At 47.8% G+C, this 15,695-nt stretch overlaps 1 protein-coding gene across 1 annotated transcript in view; it reads right to left on the reverse strand.

Moving 5' to 3' along the window:
- Nucleotides 1-15,695, reverse strand: part of ADCY10 (adenylate cyclase 10) — a 1,855,427-nt gene that overhangs the window by 1,626,239 nt on the left and 213,493 nt on the right. Inside the window, exon 4 of the mRNA XM_069226523.1 lies at nt 4,608-4,751. Within this exon, the coding sequence (XP_069082624.1) occupies nt 4,608-4,751 (144 nt within the window). The remainder of the gene's footprint in view (nt 1-4,607; nt 4,752-15,695) is intronic.

Consider the following 15,695-nt stretch of genomic DNA (forward strand, 5'->3'; position numbering starts at 1 on the left):
CCCGTTGTGTCTCTATGCTCCTCCCACAGCATTTAAACACTTCGTTGAGGAGTTAATGGAGGTGGTGCTTCAGATGCCTCCTGGATGTACAGTTGTAGGAGGCAATGTATATGCAGTACTAGATCCAGCAACATCGGGTGAGAGGCGTAGGTGTTCAGTGATCCTTGCTCAACGGATGTCAAACCTAGGGCTGTGCAAGGTCTGGAGGAACTGGAACCCTCGTACCAGGCAGTACACCCACACCTCTGCAGCACACCACACACAAGCACGTATTGATATGGTTTTTATGTCTGTGCCCGATGTCTACAAGGTTCAGCACATCCAGATCCTTGCCCGGGGTATATCGTACCATGCCCGGTCATTCTGGTCATAGGTTCAGCCATCCAGACGCAGCGCCCCATGTGGCACCTTAACGCCTGGCGTGTACAAAATGAAGAGTACGCTGAAAACCTTAAAGAGGAAATTGTCCAATATTTTGAGCTAAATGAGGGGACGGTGCGTACAACAGCACTGCTATGCGAGGCTGGGAAGGCCACGATAAGGGGCCGAGCTAAGGCTCTTCTACGGGCTCAGGAGAGAGCCAGGCAAGCCCACGTCGCACAGCTGGAGGCCCAGGCAGAGACAAGAATAGTAAACTGCTATACTATTTGACCACAAAGCTGATGGAGGGACAGGTGATACAGGAGGTGGTGGATGCCGGGGAGACCTCCCACGCATCTTCAACTGATAAAGCGGCCACATTTGTGCAATACTATGTGCGCTGTATGCTTCCTCTGCTAGGGTGGAACTAAATGAGCCACTGTTAAGTGAACTGATCCAGCCGAGAATCTCAGAGCAGGAATGGGAAATGATGGATCAGCCTATGTCCCTGGAAGAGATAGGGGACGCCATCTCAGCTCTAAGGACTGGGAAGACTCCGGGTCCAGGCGGATATCCGACGGAGTTCTATTCTAAGTTTAGAGATCTTTCAGCACCTCGGCTGCTTGATTTGTACGAGAAAGCACTGGAAGAGGGAGCCTTCCCCGATAACTTGAAACAAGCCACAACAGTGGTCCTACCAAAGCCAAGGCCACGGTCCCGTCATGCACCGATTATAGGCCGATATCCCTGATCAACGGAGAACTAAAGATCGTTGTGACAGTGTTGGCGAATCGTCTGCGGAATGTTATGGGAAGCCTAATTCACCCGGACCGGGTTTATGCCCAACCACATCACTAGACATTGTATAAGGAGGCTGAATGCAGCACTGGTGCATAGGCATATCCTCTCGGGTCCTCTGGCACTGGTGTTAATAGACTCTGAGAAAGTGTTTGACACTGTTGACAGGAGCTACTTAAGGCAGGTACTCATCAAGATGGGCTTGGGCGAGAGGTTTTGAGGAATGGTGGAACTACTATACCGTAAAAGTGGTGGTGTCGGAGGCGTTTCCTGTCTGTAGGGGTATGCGACAAGGTTGCCCATTGCCCTTCTCCTCTTTGCTCTGATCACTGAGCCATTGGCATACATGCTCCGAGAAGACCCCTTGATGGCAGGTTGGGGCTGGCCCAGAGGAGAGGAAGACCGTGTAGCACTGTATGCAGATGACGTATTGCTATATCTGTCTAATCTGGCAGAGAGCAGGCCCAGATATCTCTATCTCCTGCGCCTATGTGCAGCAGCGTCCGGGTTGATGCTCAATCCACAGAAATCACTTTTGGTACCACTGGATGGATCCCGAGAAGCAACTGAGTGGCAGTCTGAATTGCCCATAAGGTGTCTTGGCTTCACTTACCTGGGAATTAAAATAGCACTGGAACCTCCCCTCATATGGGCACTTAATGTCATGCTGCTTGTTCACAGAGTTGAAAGGGATGTGAAGAGGTGGCAAACCCTACCCCTTAGTATTTTAGGACGAATTGCTTTATACATGTCCCGCACATAGGTGGGTATATTCAATGCTTATGACTATTGATGAGGATCCCCTGGAAGAGAAGGATATGCTACTTACCTGTAATATTTCTCATCCAGGAGACTCCTCATCAAAGTCAAAAGCATTGAATATTCCCGCCTACAAGGAGGGACACATAGACTAGTAGACAAGACAAGCAGTGACTTGTGTCGACTACACAGGTAAAATGGTTTCTCTGCACTTAGAAGTCCAGTGCAATGGAACTGGAGTTCGTAGGGGCACCTCTGCTCATGCAGGGGTGCCCTCACACACAGGTACCTGCACTCAGCCAACTGGGCTAGGAAGGCCTACCACAGGGGTGACTTACAGTGACCTGCTGCAGTGACCTGTGATGAAACGGTGCATGCACCTTTTCATGCAGGCTGCAATGGCAGTCCTGCAGACACATTTTGTATGGGCTCCCATGGGTGGCACAATACAGGCTGCAGCCCATGGGGAACCCCTGGCGCCCCCAAGGCCCAGGGTACCTAAGTATCATATGCTAGGGACTTATATGGGGGCAGCAGTGTGCCAATTGTGGGGTGTGCAAAGTCCTAAGCAACCAAATTTAGAGGGAGAGAGTACAATCACTGGCTAGCAGGATCCCAGTGAAAACAGTCCAAGCATACTGACAGCAGGCAAAAAGTTGCCAAACCATGACAAAAAAGGCTACTTTCCTACAGCCACCCCTTGAAAATATTTCTGCGGATGCTCATGCCCCTCCCCGCCACAACCTGGCTTTGCGAAATCTGGGTACATGCATAAGTTCAATTTGTGAGGAGAGGACCTCAGCAGCCTACCAGGGGAGCACCAATGAAATACATACTTTATCTGATCCAAGCTTTATTGGTGTAGGGTCAGAAAGGTCATACACAAAACCTTGAAAACAATCCCTTTTTTATAGGGAGTCAATGAAGAGATCATAGGCCCCCCTTGACCGAAACATGCCTAGGGGTGTTCAGAATGAGGCGGACAGCTGCATTCTGCGCCACCTGTAGTGTGTTGACACAAGAGACGTTGATGTTAAGATAAAGAGAGTTACAATAGTCCAAATGTGATGTAATGAGTGCAATAATGACCAACTGGCATAAGTCCTCCGAAATGTAAGGAAAAATCTTCCTAAAGATTCTGATGATGTGAACACAGGTACTTGTTGCACGATTGACCTGGGTGCCAAAACTGAGAGTGTTGTCAAATACGACGCCCAGGTTCTTAGCTGATTTGACCGGGTGGGGAGAAGGCCACATTCCCCTTGCCACCAGATGTAGGACCAAACTGAATCCTGGGCGCAAAAATAAAATCAACACCTCGGTCTTGCCAGTCTTAAGTTTCAGGGCATTATCATTCATGCTGATGTTGGACATATACTGTCTGAAATTCTCAGCAGCCGAGGTTAGATCGTTAGAAATGGACATTTGAGTGTCATCATCATACAACTGTACTTTGAAACCAAAGGAACGCACCAGAGTTGCCAGAGGAGCAACATACACATTAAAAAGAGTTGGACTAAGGGGCAATCATTGGGGAATACCACACGGAAGGCAAAAAGCCTCTGCCTTAAAACCCCCACAGCTGATCATCCGTAAGAAAAGACGATAGTAGGCGGAGGGCAGGCCTCCAACCCCAATGTCCTCCAGCCATTGAAGCATGTGTGATGCCCAGACCGCATTGAAGGCTGTCGACAGGTCCAGCATGAGCAGAATAGCTGCCCCCCCCACCTCAGATCAACCTGACAGCAGATACTGGTGGTCATTCTGACCCTGGCGGTCTTTGACCGCCAGGGCGGAGGACCGCGGGAGCACCGCCGACAGGCCGGCGGTGCTCCAATGGGGATTCCGACCGCGGCGGTAAAGCCGCGGTCGGACCGGCACCACTGGCGGGGTCCCGCCAGTGTACCGCGGCCCCATTGAATCCTCCGCGGCGGCGCAGCTTGCTGCACCGCCGCGGGGATTCCGACCCCCCCTACCGCCATCCAGATCCCGGCGGTCGGACCGCCGAGATCCGGATGGCGGTAGGGGGGGTCGCGGGGCCCCTGGGGGCCCCTGCAGTGCCCATGCCACTGGCATGGGCATTGCAGGGGCCCCCGTAAGAGGGCCCCTACATGTATTTCACTGTCTGCTGCGCAGACAGTGAAATACGCGACGGGTGCAACTGCACCCGTCGCACAGCTTCCACTCCGCCGGCTCGATTCCGAGCCGGCTTCATCGTGGAAGCCTCTTTCCCGCTGGGCTGGCTGGCGGTCTGAAGGCGACCGCCCGCCAGCCCAGCGGGAAAGTCAGAATTACCGCCGCGGTCTTTCGACCGCGGAACGGTAACCTGACGGCGGGACTTTGGCGGGCGGCCTCCGCCGCCCGCCAAGGTCAGAATGAGGGCCACTATCTGTTACAACCACAAGGGCGGTTTCTGTGGCCATCTCTAAAACCATTTTGTGACATATCCAAAGTGTCTTGTGCCTCAATGAACTTCACAAGTTCCAGGTTAATAGATTCTTTTAAAGATCTTTACTGGCCAGGGAAGTAGGGAGATGGGGCGATAGTTTTTAAAATTTTCTGGGTCTGCTACGCAAAAAGGAGGATGCTTGAGAGAAGAAGGTCTTTATCAAGGGGGCACACAATAACCTATGGTAACCCTAGAGGAGTTTTGCAATCTCAACATGTGTCTTAGTGTCTATCATTATTACCTATCTTCACTCTAAGCTCCACACCAACTTCAGTATTCCGCACACCGCAGTCCTTCTGTATATCCAAACTGCATTTTGCTGCCAGGGTAATCACCTCACTAAGCTCCATCCTTTCCACTTTCCAGAGAGCCAGCAGTGCATCTCCTGCAGATCAGGGAGAAAACAACAGAGGAAGATCAGAGAGGAAGGAGCAGATCTTGAGGTGGCCAACACAGACACAGGTTTTCTTGGAGAGAGAGAGGAACAGGGATAGGCCACAGAGACAGAGGGATTTTAAAGCAGATTGAAACATAGGCAAGTCAAAGATAAGGGAGCTGATCATGGAGCGAGAAACAAGGTTATAACTCAGAGAGATGCATATTGATCAGAGAGGTTGGAACAGGTTTAGGCTAGAGACATAGTAGCTGAGCAGATAGACTGGAGCAGATTAAGGAGTCTGATGAATCAACAAACAGGAAAATTAATATGTCAATGATGGAGGGGAAGCTTGTGGAATGAGCAACACATGCTGGTCACCTTTTAGGTTCAATTTAGTACTTACTGCCTTAATGCTACAAACAGGGGCAACTCCTTCGCAATTGAGAAGGAGCGTCGCACCCTGGTTAAGCCAGCATCTGAAAAATAAAACAATGGTTTACTATTGTATAATTTTTCAGCTGCTGGTTCAGCCAGCAGCATGTGCAATGAGGGGCGGGCTAGGCCATGGGAGGGGTATAGGGGATGGGGAGCATAGTGAACCAAGGTTTCTCCAACCTAGAGAAACTACACAGACTCTTATGCAGTGTCTGAGCGGCAGACCAAGCCACTCAGACCTATCCTGGCGCTGCTCTCATGTTAAGTTTACCATGAGAGCAGCACCAGGACTGCATGGGGAGCCTGTGCTGGTGTCCCAGGGACTGCTGGGACATCAGAAGAGCAGAGGAGTGAAGCAGCAGGAAGTGGGAACGCTAAGTTTTTTAAAACTATTTTTGTTTCTATTCCCCCCCTTGAGATTTGTGGCAGCCACCGCTGGCTACAAACACAGTAGACATATATTCCACTCTTCACAAAAGTGTGTGGTACCTTCAACTTTCTGCCTGCAAAATAACAGGCATGTCTATTTCAACCCCTACTAAAACGTAGGCACTGTTTTCTGTGCACTTCTTTTATACACATTTTCAACGTCATTACAATGAAGATATAAAATGGCCAGACTGATTTTCCACATGCATAATCAGTAAAATCCTGATATTGTTCAATCATGAATCGAAGAAACTTGGCTTCTTTAAATGTTGAACTTCCTGTCTTTACTCTAGTCAAAAAGGATACAGGGGGTAATTATGACCCTGGCAGTCGTGGTCGGACAGCCACCAAAGTGGTGGTCCGGCCGCGACATTATGACCGTGGCAGAGCCGGTGGTTGTAATCCACCAGGACAACGCTGCCCTGGGGATTACGAGTACCCATCTACCAGCCTGTCCATGGCGGTGTAAGGTTTGCGGAATGGGGGATTCGGGGGGCCCCTGGGCTGCTCAATAACTTGGCATGGGCAGTGCAGGGGCCCGCATGCACAGCCCCATTGCTCATTCCACTGCCCATACTGCTGCACCCGCCGCACCACCACACTGCCGCCGGCTTCATTAGGAGCTGGCTGCAATGTTAAGGCCCTGTTCCCCACAGGCCGGTGCGCCCAGCGGGGAAGCGATAATAGGGCCGGCGAGATTCAGGCAGCACAGGCAGCCTGATGGCGGGATGGCACTGGCCGGCGGCCTCCGCAGCCCGCCAATGTCATACTGAGGGCCATAGCCTTATCATTTGGTGCTTTATGTGCTCTCTGGTACAATAACAGAATACACCAGTCTATCTATCTTGAGACTGGTTCTTTAAAAGCAGCCTTTGTTTGTATTAGGAGGTCCACAGTTCATAAAAACATGAGTATATGATCTTAACTCCTTAGCTTACTTAAGACGCACATGACTGCTCCTTTAAAATCTAAAGTGTGTTGTTATTTTATGTTACGTGATATTTGTAAAGCCTGCATCTATCAATACATGTAAAGATCTTTCTTCCAGAGAGACTGGATTAGCAAAAGCAATGTTCGAGATATCGACTGGTTAATTGTGAAAAGCTGATATCACTTTAAGCAGAAACACATTGCTATTATGGAACAATACTTGACTCGAGCAGATGTAGTCACCATAAACACCACCTGCCAAGACGTGCTCTGTCTAGAGAAGTCATAGTAAAGGTTTGAAACCAATGCTGATACTATATTTAATTATTAGTGAGTAGATGATCTTCTTACTAGAGAAAAGATTTTCCTTAGGCTTTCTAGAAAACCCTTAAATACTGATATTATAAATAATGACATCAGTGTTAAGCAACTCTGATGTCATTATTTACAGTAGAAGCTACCAAGTGGACTTCAAGGGAAGAAACATTAGGACCTGGTGTAGGAGACTGGCATATAGTGGGTACCTTGTGGTACTTACACCCTTTGCCAGGACCAGTTATCCCTTATTAGTAGAATAGAGGTATTTCTAGCAGCTTAGGCTGATAGAAGGTAGCTATGACAAAGCAGCTTAGACTGAACTAGGAGACATGCAAAGCTTCTACTATACCACTTATATCATATGCACATCATAAGAAAACACAATACTCAGAGTTACTAAAAATAAAGGTACTTTATTTTTATGACAATATGCCACAAGTATCTCAGTGAGTACCCTCAGTAAGAAGGTAAGTAATATACACAAGTTATATGTACACAAACCCAAAACAGGTAAGTAAGAGTAAGAAAAATAATGCAAACAGTGTAGAATTACAATTGGATGCAATAGGTGAACATAGGTCTAGGGGCAACACAAACCATATACTCCAAAAGTGGAATGCGAATCACAAATGGACCCCAGACCTGTGGGAGCTTGTAGAGGGTCACTGGGACTGTAGGAAAACAGTCAGGGTGTCCAAGATACCCCACCCCAAGACCCTGAAAAGTAGTAGTAAAGTACACCTACTATCCCAAAAGGACACAATAGTCGTGATAGGGGGATTCTGCAAGAACCAGCAAGGCACTGAAGATGGATTCCTGGACTTAAGGACCTGCAAGGTAAGGGGACCAAGTCCAAGAGTCGCAATAGTGTCCAGGGGGGGCAGGAGCCCAGGAAACCCCGTATGACGGTGCAAGATATCTGCCTCCGGATGGAAGAAGCTTAGGATTCTGCAACAACGAAGAGGACTAGGAACTTCTCCTTTGGATGGAAGATGTCCCACGTCGTGCTGAAGGTTGCAGAAGTGTTCCCATTCAGAAATATCGCAAACAAGCCTTGCTAGCTGCAAGGGTCACGGTAGAGGTTTTTGTGTGCTGCTGGGGACCAGGAAGGACCAGGATGTCGCCCCTTGGGGGAGGAGACATAGGGGGCGCTCAGCAACTCAGAGAGCCCCCACAGAAGCAGGCAGCACCCGCAGACCTTAGACATGTTACATGGCCATGTTCGGAGTTACCATTATGACGCTGTACATAGGAAGTGACCTATGTACAGTGCACGCGTGTAATGGTGTCCCTGCACTCACAAATTCCGGGGAATTTGCCCTGAACGATGTGGGGGCACCGTGGCTAGTGCCAGGGTGCCCACACACTAAGTAACTTTGCACCCAACCTTCACCAGGTGAAGGTTAGACATATAGGTGACTTATAAGTTACTTAAGTGCAGTGGTAAATGGCTGTGAAATAACGTGGACGTTATTTCACTCAGGCTGCACTGGCAGGCCTGTATAAGAATTGTCAGAGCTCCCTATGGGTGGCAAAAGAAATGCTGCAGCCCATAGGGATCTCCTGGAACCCCAATACCCTGGGTACCTCAGTACCATATACTAGGGGATTATATGGGTGTACCAGTAAGCCAATGTGAATTTGTTAATTTAGTCACTAGCCTGCTAGTGACAAATTTGGAAAGCAGAGAGAGCATAACCACTGAGGTTCTGGTTAGCAGAGCCTCAGTGAGACAGTTAGGCATCACACAGGGAACACATACAGGGCACATACTTATGAGCACTGGGGCCCTGCCTGGCAGGGTCCCAGTGACACCTAGACTAAAACAACACATATACAGTGAAATATGGGGGTAACATGCCAGGCAAGATGGTACTTTCCTACACTTATGTGCAGTGAAAAATGGTTGTGAAATAACGTGGACGTTATTTCACTGAGGCTGCAGTGGCAGGCCTGTGTAAGAATTGTCTGAGCTCCCTATGCGTGGCAAAAGAAATGCTGCAGCCCATAGGGATCTCCTGGAACCCCAATACCCTGGGTACCTAAGTACCATATACAAGGGAATTATATGGGTGCACCAGTGTGCCAATGAGAATTGGTAAATTTAGTCACTAGCCTGCAGTGACAAATTTAGAAAGCAGAGAAAGCATAAACACTGAGGTTCTGGTTAGCAGAGCCTCAGTGATACAGTTAGGCACCACACAGGGAACACATACAGGCCACAAACTTATGAGCACTGGGGTCCTGGCTAGCAGGATCCCAGTGACACATAACAAACACACTGACAACATAGGGCTGTAACTATGAGCACTGGGCCCTGGCTAGCAGGATCCCAGTGAGACAGTCAAAACACCCTGATATATACTCACAAACAGGCCAAAAGTGGGGGTAACAAGGCTAGAAAGAGGCTACCTTCCTACACAACCCCTCCCCCAAACGAAGGACAATAAGGCTAACCTTGGCCAGTTGAGTATTTATTGTCTAAGTGGTGATAAGTAGAGAGCAGTCCTGCAATAGCTTGGCTACTTCCTTTGTCATCCACTATTTGGTTACTTCCCTGTGGGGATATAAACCAACCTGTTTGAAGTTTTTTAGCTAGCCAACAATGTGAAGTCATATTTTCAGAGTTCCTATTAGTATGTTTAAGTTTAGAGCAGTGGGGATTGTCCACTGGACCTATATCAAATGATGAGAATGCCAGGCAGGGATGCTGTGTCAGTAAAGTCATAGCTGGGCAAAAACTTTGTCCATATGGCTGTAAGAAAGAACAGGGTTGCTGTTTCTCTTGAGTTGGAGCAGGGCAGGGATGCTGTCCTATGAGCTCCACACTAGGGCTGGGCTGCTGTCCTAAGTGTTGTGAGGCAGTGCAGGGTTTCTGCACTAAGGTTTCTCTGGGAGAGTTGGAAGGATGCTCCATGTTAACTAAAATGGTGCCCTTTTTCTCACCAATATTAGTTAGCCCACAGAGAGGTACTTCTACCTCAGGGAGTACAGCCGTGTTAGCTGATGATTCCCTTGGTACAGGTGCCACCTCAGGGGAGGTTTCTCTCACCACAGCAATGGTATCCTGAATGGCAGGGTGGGTAGGGGATACTGTGATGCCCTTTTTACCTGTTGTTGGAGAAGGATCCCGAGTTTTCAGGCCTTTTTCTCTCCTTTGCTTTTTCATTTCAGCCGAAATGAGAGGAAGCAATTCCTAAGGGATACCCAGCATGGCTGCATGGGTATTAAACCCTACCTCAGCCCAACCTGATGCCTCTAGGTCATTACCTAAGAGACAGTCTACAGGTAAGCTAGGTGATACTACCACCTGCTTAGGGCCAGTAACTCCACCCCAACTAAGCTGAACTATAGCTAAGGGAAGAAACGTAGTGGAGTTATGGACATCAATAATCTTGTACTGTTGTCCAATAATGTGTTGTTCAGGAGACACTAGGTTTTCAGTCACCAAAGTGATATTGGCCCCTGTGTCCCTGTAGGCCTGGGCCTCAACACCATTTATTGAAACTGTCTGCCTGTACTTATCCATTGAAAGGGGACAAGCAGCAAGTGTGGCAAGGCCAATGCCACCAGGTGTGACAGAAACTGTCTTGGGACTGACTACCCCAGTTTCTATGATGGACCCATAAGTGAACCCAACCACACCCTTATTTTGACTGTTGCCAGCAGTCCCACCACTATTAACACTACTGCTAAGGGCACTAGAGTTTGATGTATTAGTGGTGGTAGGCTCGGGGGGTTTACCTGGACAGGACTTATCCCCTGGCCTATGGCCCTTGTTTTTACACACAAAGCACCAAGGTTTTTTGATGTGTGTGTGTTGTGAAGAATAGGAAGAATTTGTTTTATCCCCGCCCCCTGAAGAGTGTTTAGGATTTGAAGAAGGATCTTTGGTTTTACCCTTATCCCCATGCTTATCCTGAGATTTCTCCCCATCTTTCTTCTTGCCATCCTTGTCACCTCCTGTATGAACTTTTCTGTTCACTCTTGTTCTGACCCGTTTGTCTGCCTTCTTTCCCAATTCTTGGGGAGTGGTCAGATCTGAGTCTATCAATAATGGTGTAACAAATCAGGCACACAATTGTTAGAATATGCTCTCTAGGAATAAGATTGTACAGGCTTTCATAGTCAGATACCTTACTGCCATGTAACCACCCTTCCAAGGCCTTCACTGAACAGTCCACAAAATCTGTCCAGTCTTGAGAAGACTCTTTTCTGGTGTCTCTGAACTTAATCCTGTAGTGTTCAGTGGTTAAGCCAAATCCATCAAAGAGTGCATCTTTCAAAACTTTGTAGTTATTGGCTTCACTTTATCTAACAGTAAGGAGCCTATTCCTACCCTTTCCAGTGAAAGATAGCCACAAAATAGCAGCCCACTGCCTTTGAGGGACCAACTGTACCATACAGGCCCTCTCAAGTGCAGCAAACCACTTATTAATGCCATCCCCCTCCTTGTAAGGGGGGACTATCTTGTGCAGATTCCTGGAATCTTGTTCTCCAACAGGATTGCTATCAGGAATACTGCTGCTGCCACCATGGGGAACTAACCCCAACCTCTGTCTTTCCCGCTCAATGTCTAGGGATTCCCCATCTAAGGCCAGCTGTTGCTGTTTAAGCTTCAGTCTGGTCTCTTCAACCCTCAACTTTTTGAGTTCCCTTTCTAACAAGTTATCCTCAGGGTGGGTGGGTTGGTAATGCTTTAACACAGATGAAATATGGGAAGTTTCAGAGGGGGGCCTGTCCCTAACTGTCTGGACCCTAGTAACCTGGCCTCTAGGGATAAAGGATGCCCTACTGTTATGGGAACCTCTATCACCACCAGCATCACTAGGTGTCCTGCTAGGGGGCATACCCTTGTCAGAACCCTCCCCAGCTTCTCCAGGGGACTCCTCTGAATCAGACTGGGAAGCATCTCCCTTTTCTAACCTCTCATGTGATGGCCCAGACTGGCTCTGGTCATCTACAACAAGCATGTTAAAGAGAAACTCTTTTGTATGGTTCTTTCCTATGCTGAAACCTCTATCCAGGCAGAGACCCCTCAAACTTTTATAGTTCAAACTCTCATATGTTGCATTAACAGATTTGAGAGTGGAATCTACAACAGACATGATAGTATAGGTTTAAGGATAGTGAGAAAGTAAACGTTTTAGAACTTAGAAAGCACAGAGAAAAAAACTTTTTCAAATTTTGAAAAACGTTTTAGAAATGTTAAGAAACTTTTCAGAACTTTGTAAAAAGGGACTTTTTTGGTTAAGTGTACATACACTGAACTATTTGGTATATGATTCTCTTATGAAAAGTACTAAATGACAAAGTGGTAAAGCAGTTGCAAGTACTTATCCCACCGGTGCACCACCAATGTAGGAGGCTGGCCTGGCTTATAGTGGGTACCTTGTGGTACTTACACCCTGTGCCAGATCCAGTTATCTCTTATTAGTAGAATAGAGGTGTTTCTAGCAGCTTAGGCTGATAGAAGGTAGCTATGACAAAGCAGCTTGAGCTGAACTAGGAGACATGCAAAGCTCCTACTATACCACTTATATCATATGCACAATATCATAAGAAAACACAATACTCAGAGTTACTAAAAATATAGGTACTTTATTTTCATGACAATATGCCACAAGTCTCTCAGTGAGTACCCTCAGTAAGAAGGTAAGTAATATACACAAGTTATATGTACACAAACCAAAACCAGGTAAGTAAGAGTAAGAAAAGTAATGCAAACAGTTTAGAATTACAATAGGATACAATAGGTGAACATAGGTCCAGGGGCAACACAAACCACATACTCCAAAAGTGGAATGCGAATCACGAATGGACCCCAGACCTATGGGAGCATGTAGAGGGTCGCTGGGATTGTAAGAAAACAGTCAGGGTGTCCAAGATACCCCACCCCAAGACCCTGAAAAGTAGGAGTAAAGAATAAGTTACTTACCTTCGGTAACGCTTTTTCTGGTGGATACAGTAACTACCTGTGGATTCCTCACCAAAAGAATTCTCCCCTCGCACCAGCCTTCAACGGAAATTTCTTCTAGCTCTGCACGTCGATGATGACGTCACAATCGCCCGACTCCACACAACGCCGCATGACGTCATCCAGGCAATAAGAAGCCCTCGTCGACGTGCAGACGTCAGTTTTCACCATTTTTTACGTGCCCTAGAGGCGAACAGGTTAACCTAAAGAGCACACATTCATCCAGAATAGATGAAAATAAAACATTTCATATAAAACTCAATATAAATCACAGGTATGAATGCTCAATTCGAGATGGAAGTAAATATATATATGTATAATTCCAGTCCAAAATGTCATTTTCACTATATTAATTTGCAAAGGAAAAGTATATACAATGAATACAACTATATGCATGAAAAAGCTATATACATATATACATATATACAAGATCAAGGATGCGCACCCAAAGAGATCTTGGTTTGACCAGTCAGGCAACGGGGAGGTGGGTGGGACCGTGAGGAATCCACAGGTAGTTACTGTATCCACCAGAAAAAGCGTTACCGAAGGTAAGTAACTTATTCTTCTGATGGATACACCTACCTGTGGATTCCTCACCAAAAAAATAGAGGTCCCCGAGCAGTATAAACTCCGGTGGTGGGTGCCCGAATGGTCAAACCAAGAAATCCTGCAGCACCGAGCGAGCAAAATGGCCATCCCTCCTGACCTCAGAGTCCAAACAGTAATGCTTGGCAAAAGTATGGAGGGATGCCCAGGTCGCTGCCCTGCAGATGTCAGCCACAGAAACACCTCTAGCCAAAGCCGATGAAGCCGCTTTGGCCCTGGTGGAATGGGCACGAAGCCCCACAGGTGGATCTCTCTTCGCCAAAGAATAGCAGATCTTAATACACAGAATGACCCACCTGGATAGCGTTCTCTTGTGGACCGCTCTACCTTTTCTCTTCCCCACGTATCCAACAAAGAGCTGTTCATCCTGTCTGAACTCTTCCGTCCTGGCGACGTAGAAGCTCAGCGCTCTTCGTGGATCCAGCCGGTGGAGCCTCTCTTCCTCCTTGGATGGGTGAGGTGGAGGGTAAAAGGAAGAGAGCGTAATTGACTGCCCCAGGTGAAAGGGTGTAACAACCTTCGGTAGGAAAGCCGCCTTGGTCCTCAACACCACTTTGTCCTTGAAGAAGGAAAGGAATGGGGTTTCTACAGTTAGAGCCTGAAGCTCACTAACCCTTCTGGCAGATGTTATTGCCACCAGGAAAACAGTTTTAAATACTAGGAATCGTAAAGAACAAGAGTGCATGGGTTCAAACGGGGCCCCCATAAGAAAAGTTAAAACCAAATTAAGGTCCCACTGAGGCATAACGAATGGCGTGGGCAGATACTTATTAGTAAGTCCCTTTAGAAACTTTAAAACAATTGGGACTTAAAGAAGGATGGTTGATCAGGAAGGCACAGAAAAGCAGATAGTGCAGACAGATAACCCTTAACAGTGGCAACTGAAAAACCTTTCTGTGCTAAATAGAGTGCAAATGACAAAATGTCAGATAAACCAGCTTTTAAAGGGTCTAAACTATTCTCTCCACACCAGTTTGTAAACTTAGCCCAACGATTCGCATCGATTGACTTGGTGGAGTGTCGCCTGGCCGATAGAATAACTTCTACCACATCTGGATGGAGAGAAAAGGAACTCAGATTGCCCCGTTCAATCTTCAGGCATGAAGATGCAGGCTCTGGAGATGGGGGTGTAGAATCTGCCCCTGCGACTGCGAGAGGAGGACCACCCTGCAAGGGAGACGGAGCGGAGGGCACTGAGAGAGTTGGAATAGGTCCGAATACCACACCCTTCTCGGCCAATCCGGAGCTATTAAGATGACTTGAGCTCGGTCTTGGCGGATTTTCCTGAGAACTCGAGGAATCAAGGGTATGGGGGGAAACGCATAAAGCAACTGACCCTTCCAGGACATCTGAAACGCGTCCCCCAAAGCTCCTTGCACTGGATACTGGAGGCTGCAAAATAGCGGGCACTGCGCATTCTCTTGAGTTGCAAACAGATCTATTTGTGGATATCCCCACATCCGAAAGATATACAAAACTAGATCTGGATGAAGGCGCCACTCGTGGTCGACCGAACTGCGTCGACTGAGAACGTCTGCATGCACATTCAGGACTACGGCCAAATGATGTGCAATCAAGCAGATCTTGTGGTCCTGAAGCCAGGACCAGAGCCGAAGAGCTTCTCTGCAGAGAAGATACGACCCCACTCCTCCCTGTTTGTTTATATACCACATCACGGTTGTGTTGTCCGTTAGAACCTGGACTGACTGATCGCGAATGGAAGGGAGGAAGGCCTTGAGTGCCAGCCGTACTGCTGCCCGCAATTCTAACAGATTGATGTGTAATTTCTGTTCTACTGGAGACCAAAGGCCTTTGATCTCCAGGTCCCCCAGATGAGCTCCCCACCCTAGAGTGGAAGCATCCGTTACCACTGAGGCCACTGGTGGGGGTAGCGAGAACGGCCTTCCTTGAGACAGGTTGTCGACCGCTGCCCACCATTGAAGATCCACTGCAGTGTCTCTGGAGATCTTTATCGAGGCTTCGAGATCACCTTTGTGCTGAAACCACTGCCTGCGGACAGACCACTGGAGAGCCCTCATGTGCCAGCGTGCATGAGTGACCAACAGTATGCAAGAAGCAAACAGACCGAGCAGACGAAGGACTTTGAGGATTGGAACTACCACTCCATTTCGAAACATTGGAATCAAAGCCTGTATGTCCTGAACCCGCTGTGGCGGAGGAAAGGCCCGCTTCAATATTGTGTCCAATACTGCCCCTATGAACAGGAGGCGTTGAGAGGGCTCCAGGTGAGACTT

The sequence above is a fragment of the Pleurodeles waltl genome, chromosome 3_2 (assembly GCF_031143425.1).
Source record: "Pleurodeles waltl isolate 20211129_DDA chromosome 3_2, aPleWal1.hap1.20221129, whole genome shotgun sequence".
NCBI classification, from domain to species: Eukaryota; Metazoa; Chordata; class Amphibia; order Caudata; family Salamandridae; genus Pleurodeles; species Pleurodeles waltl.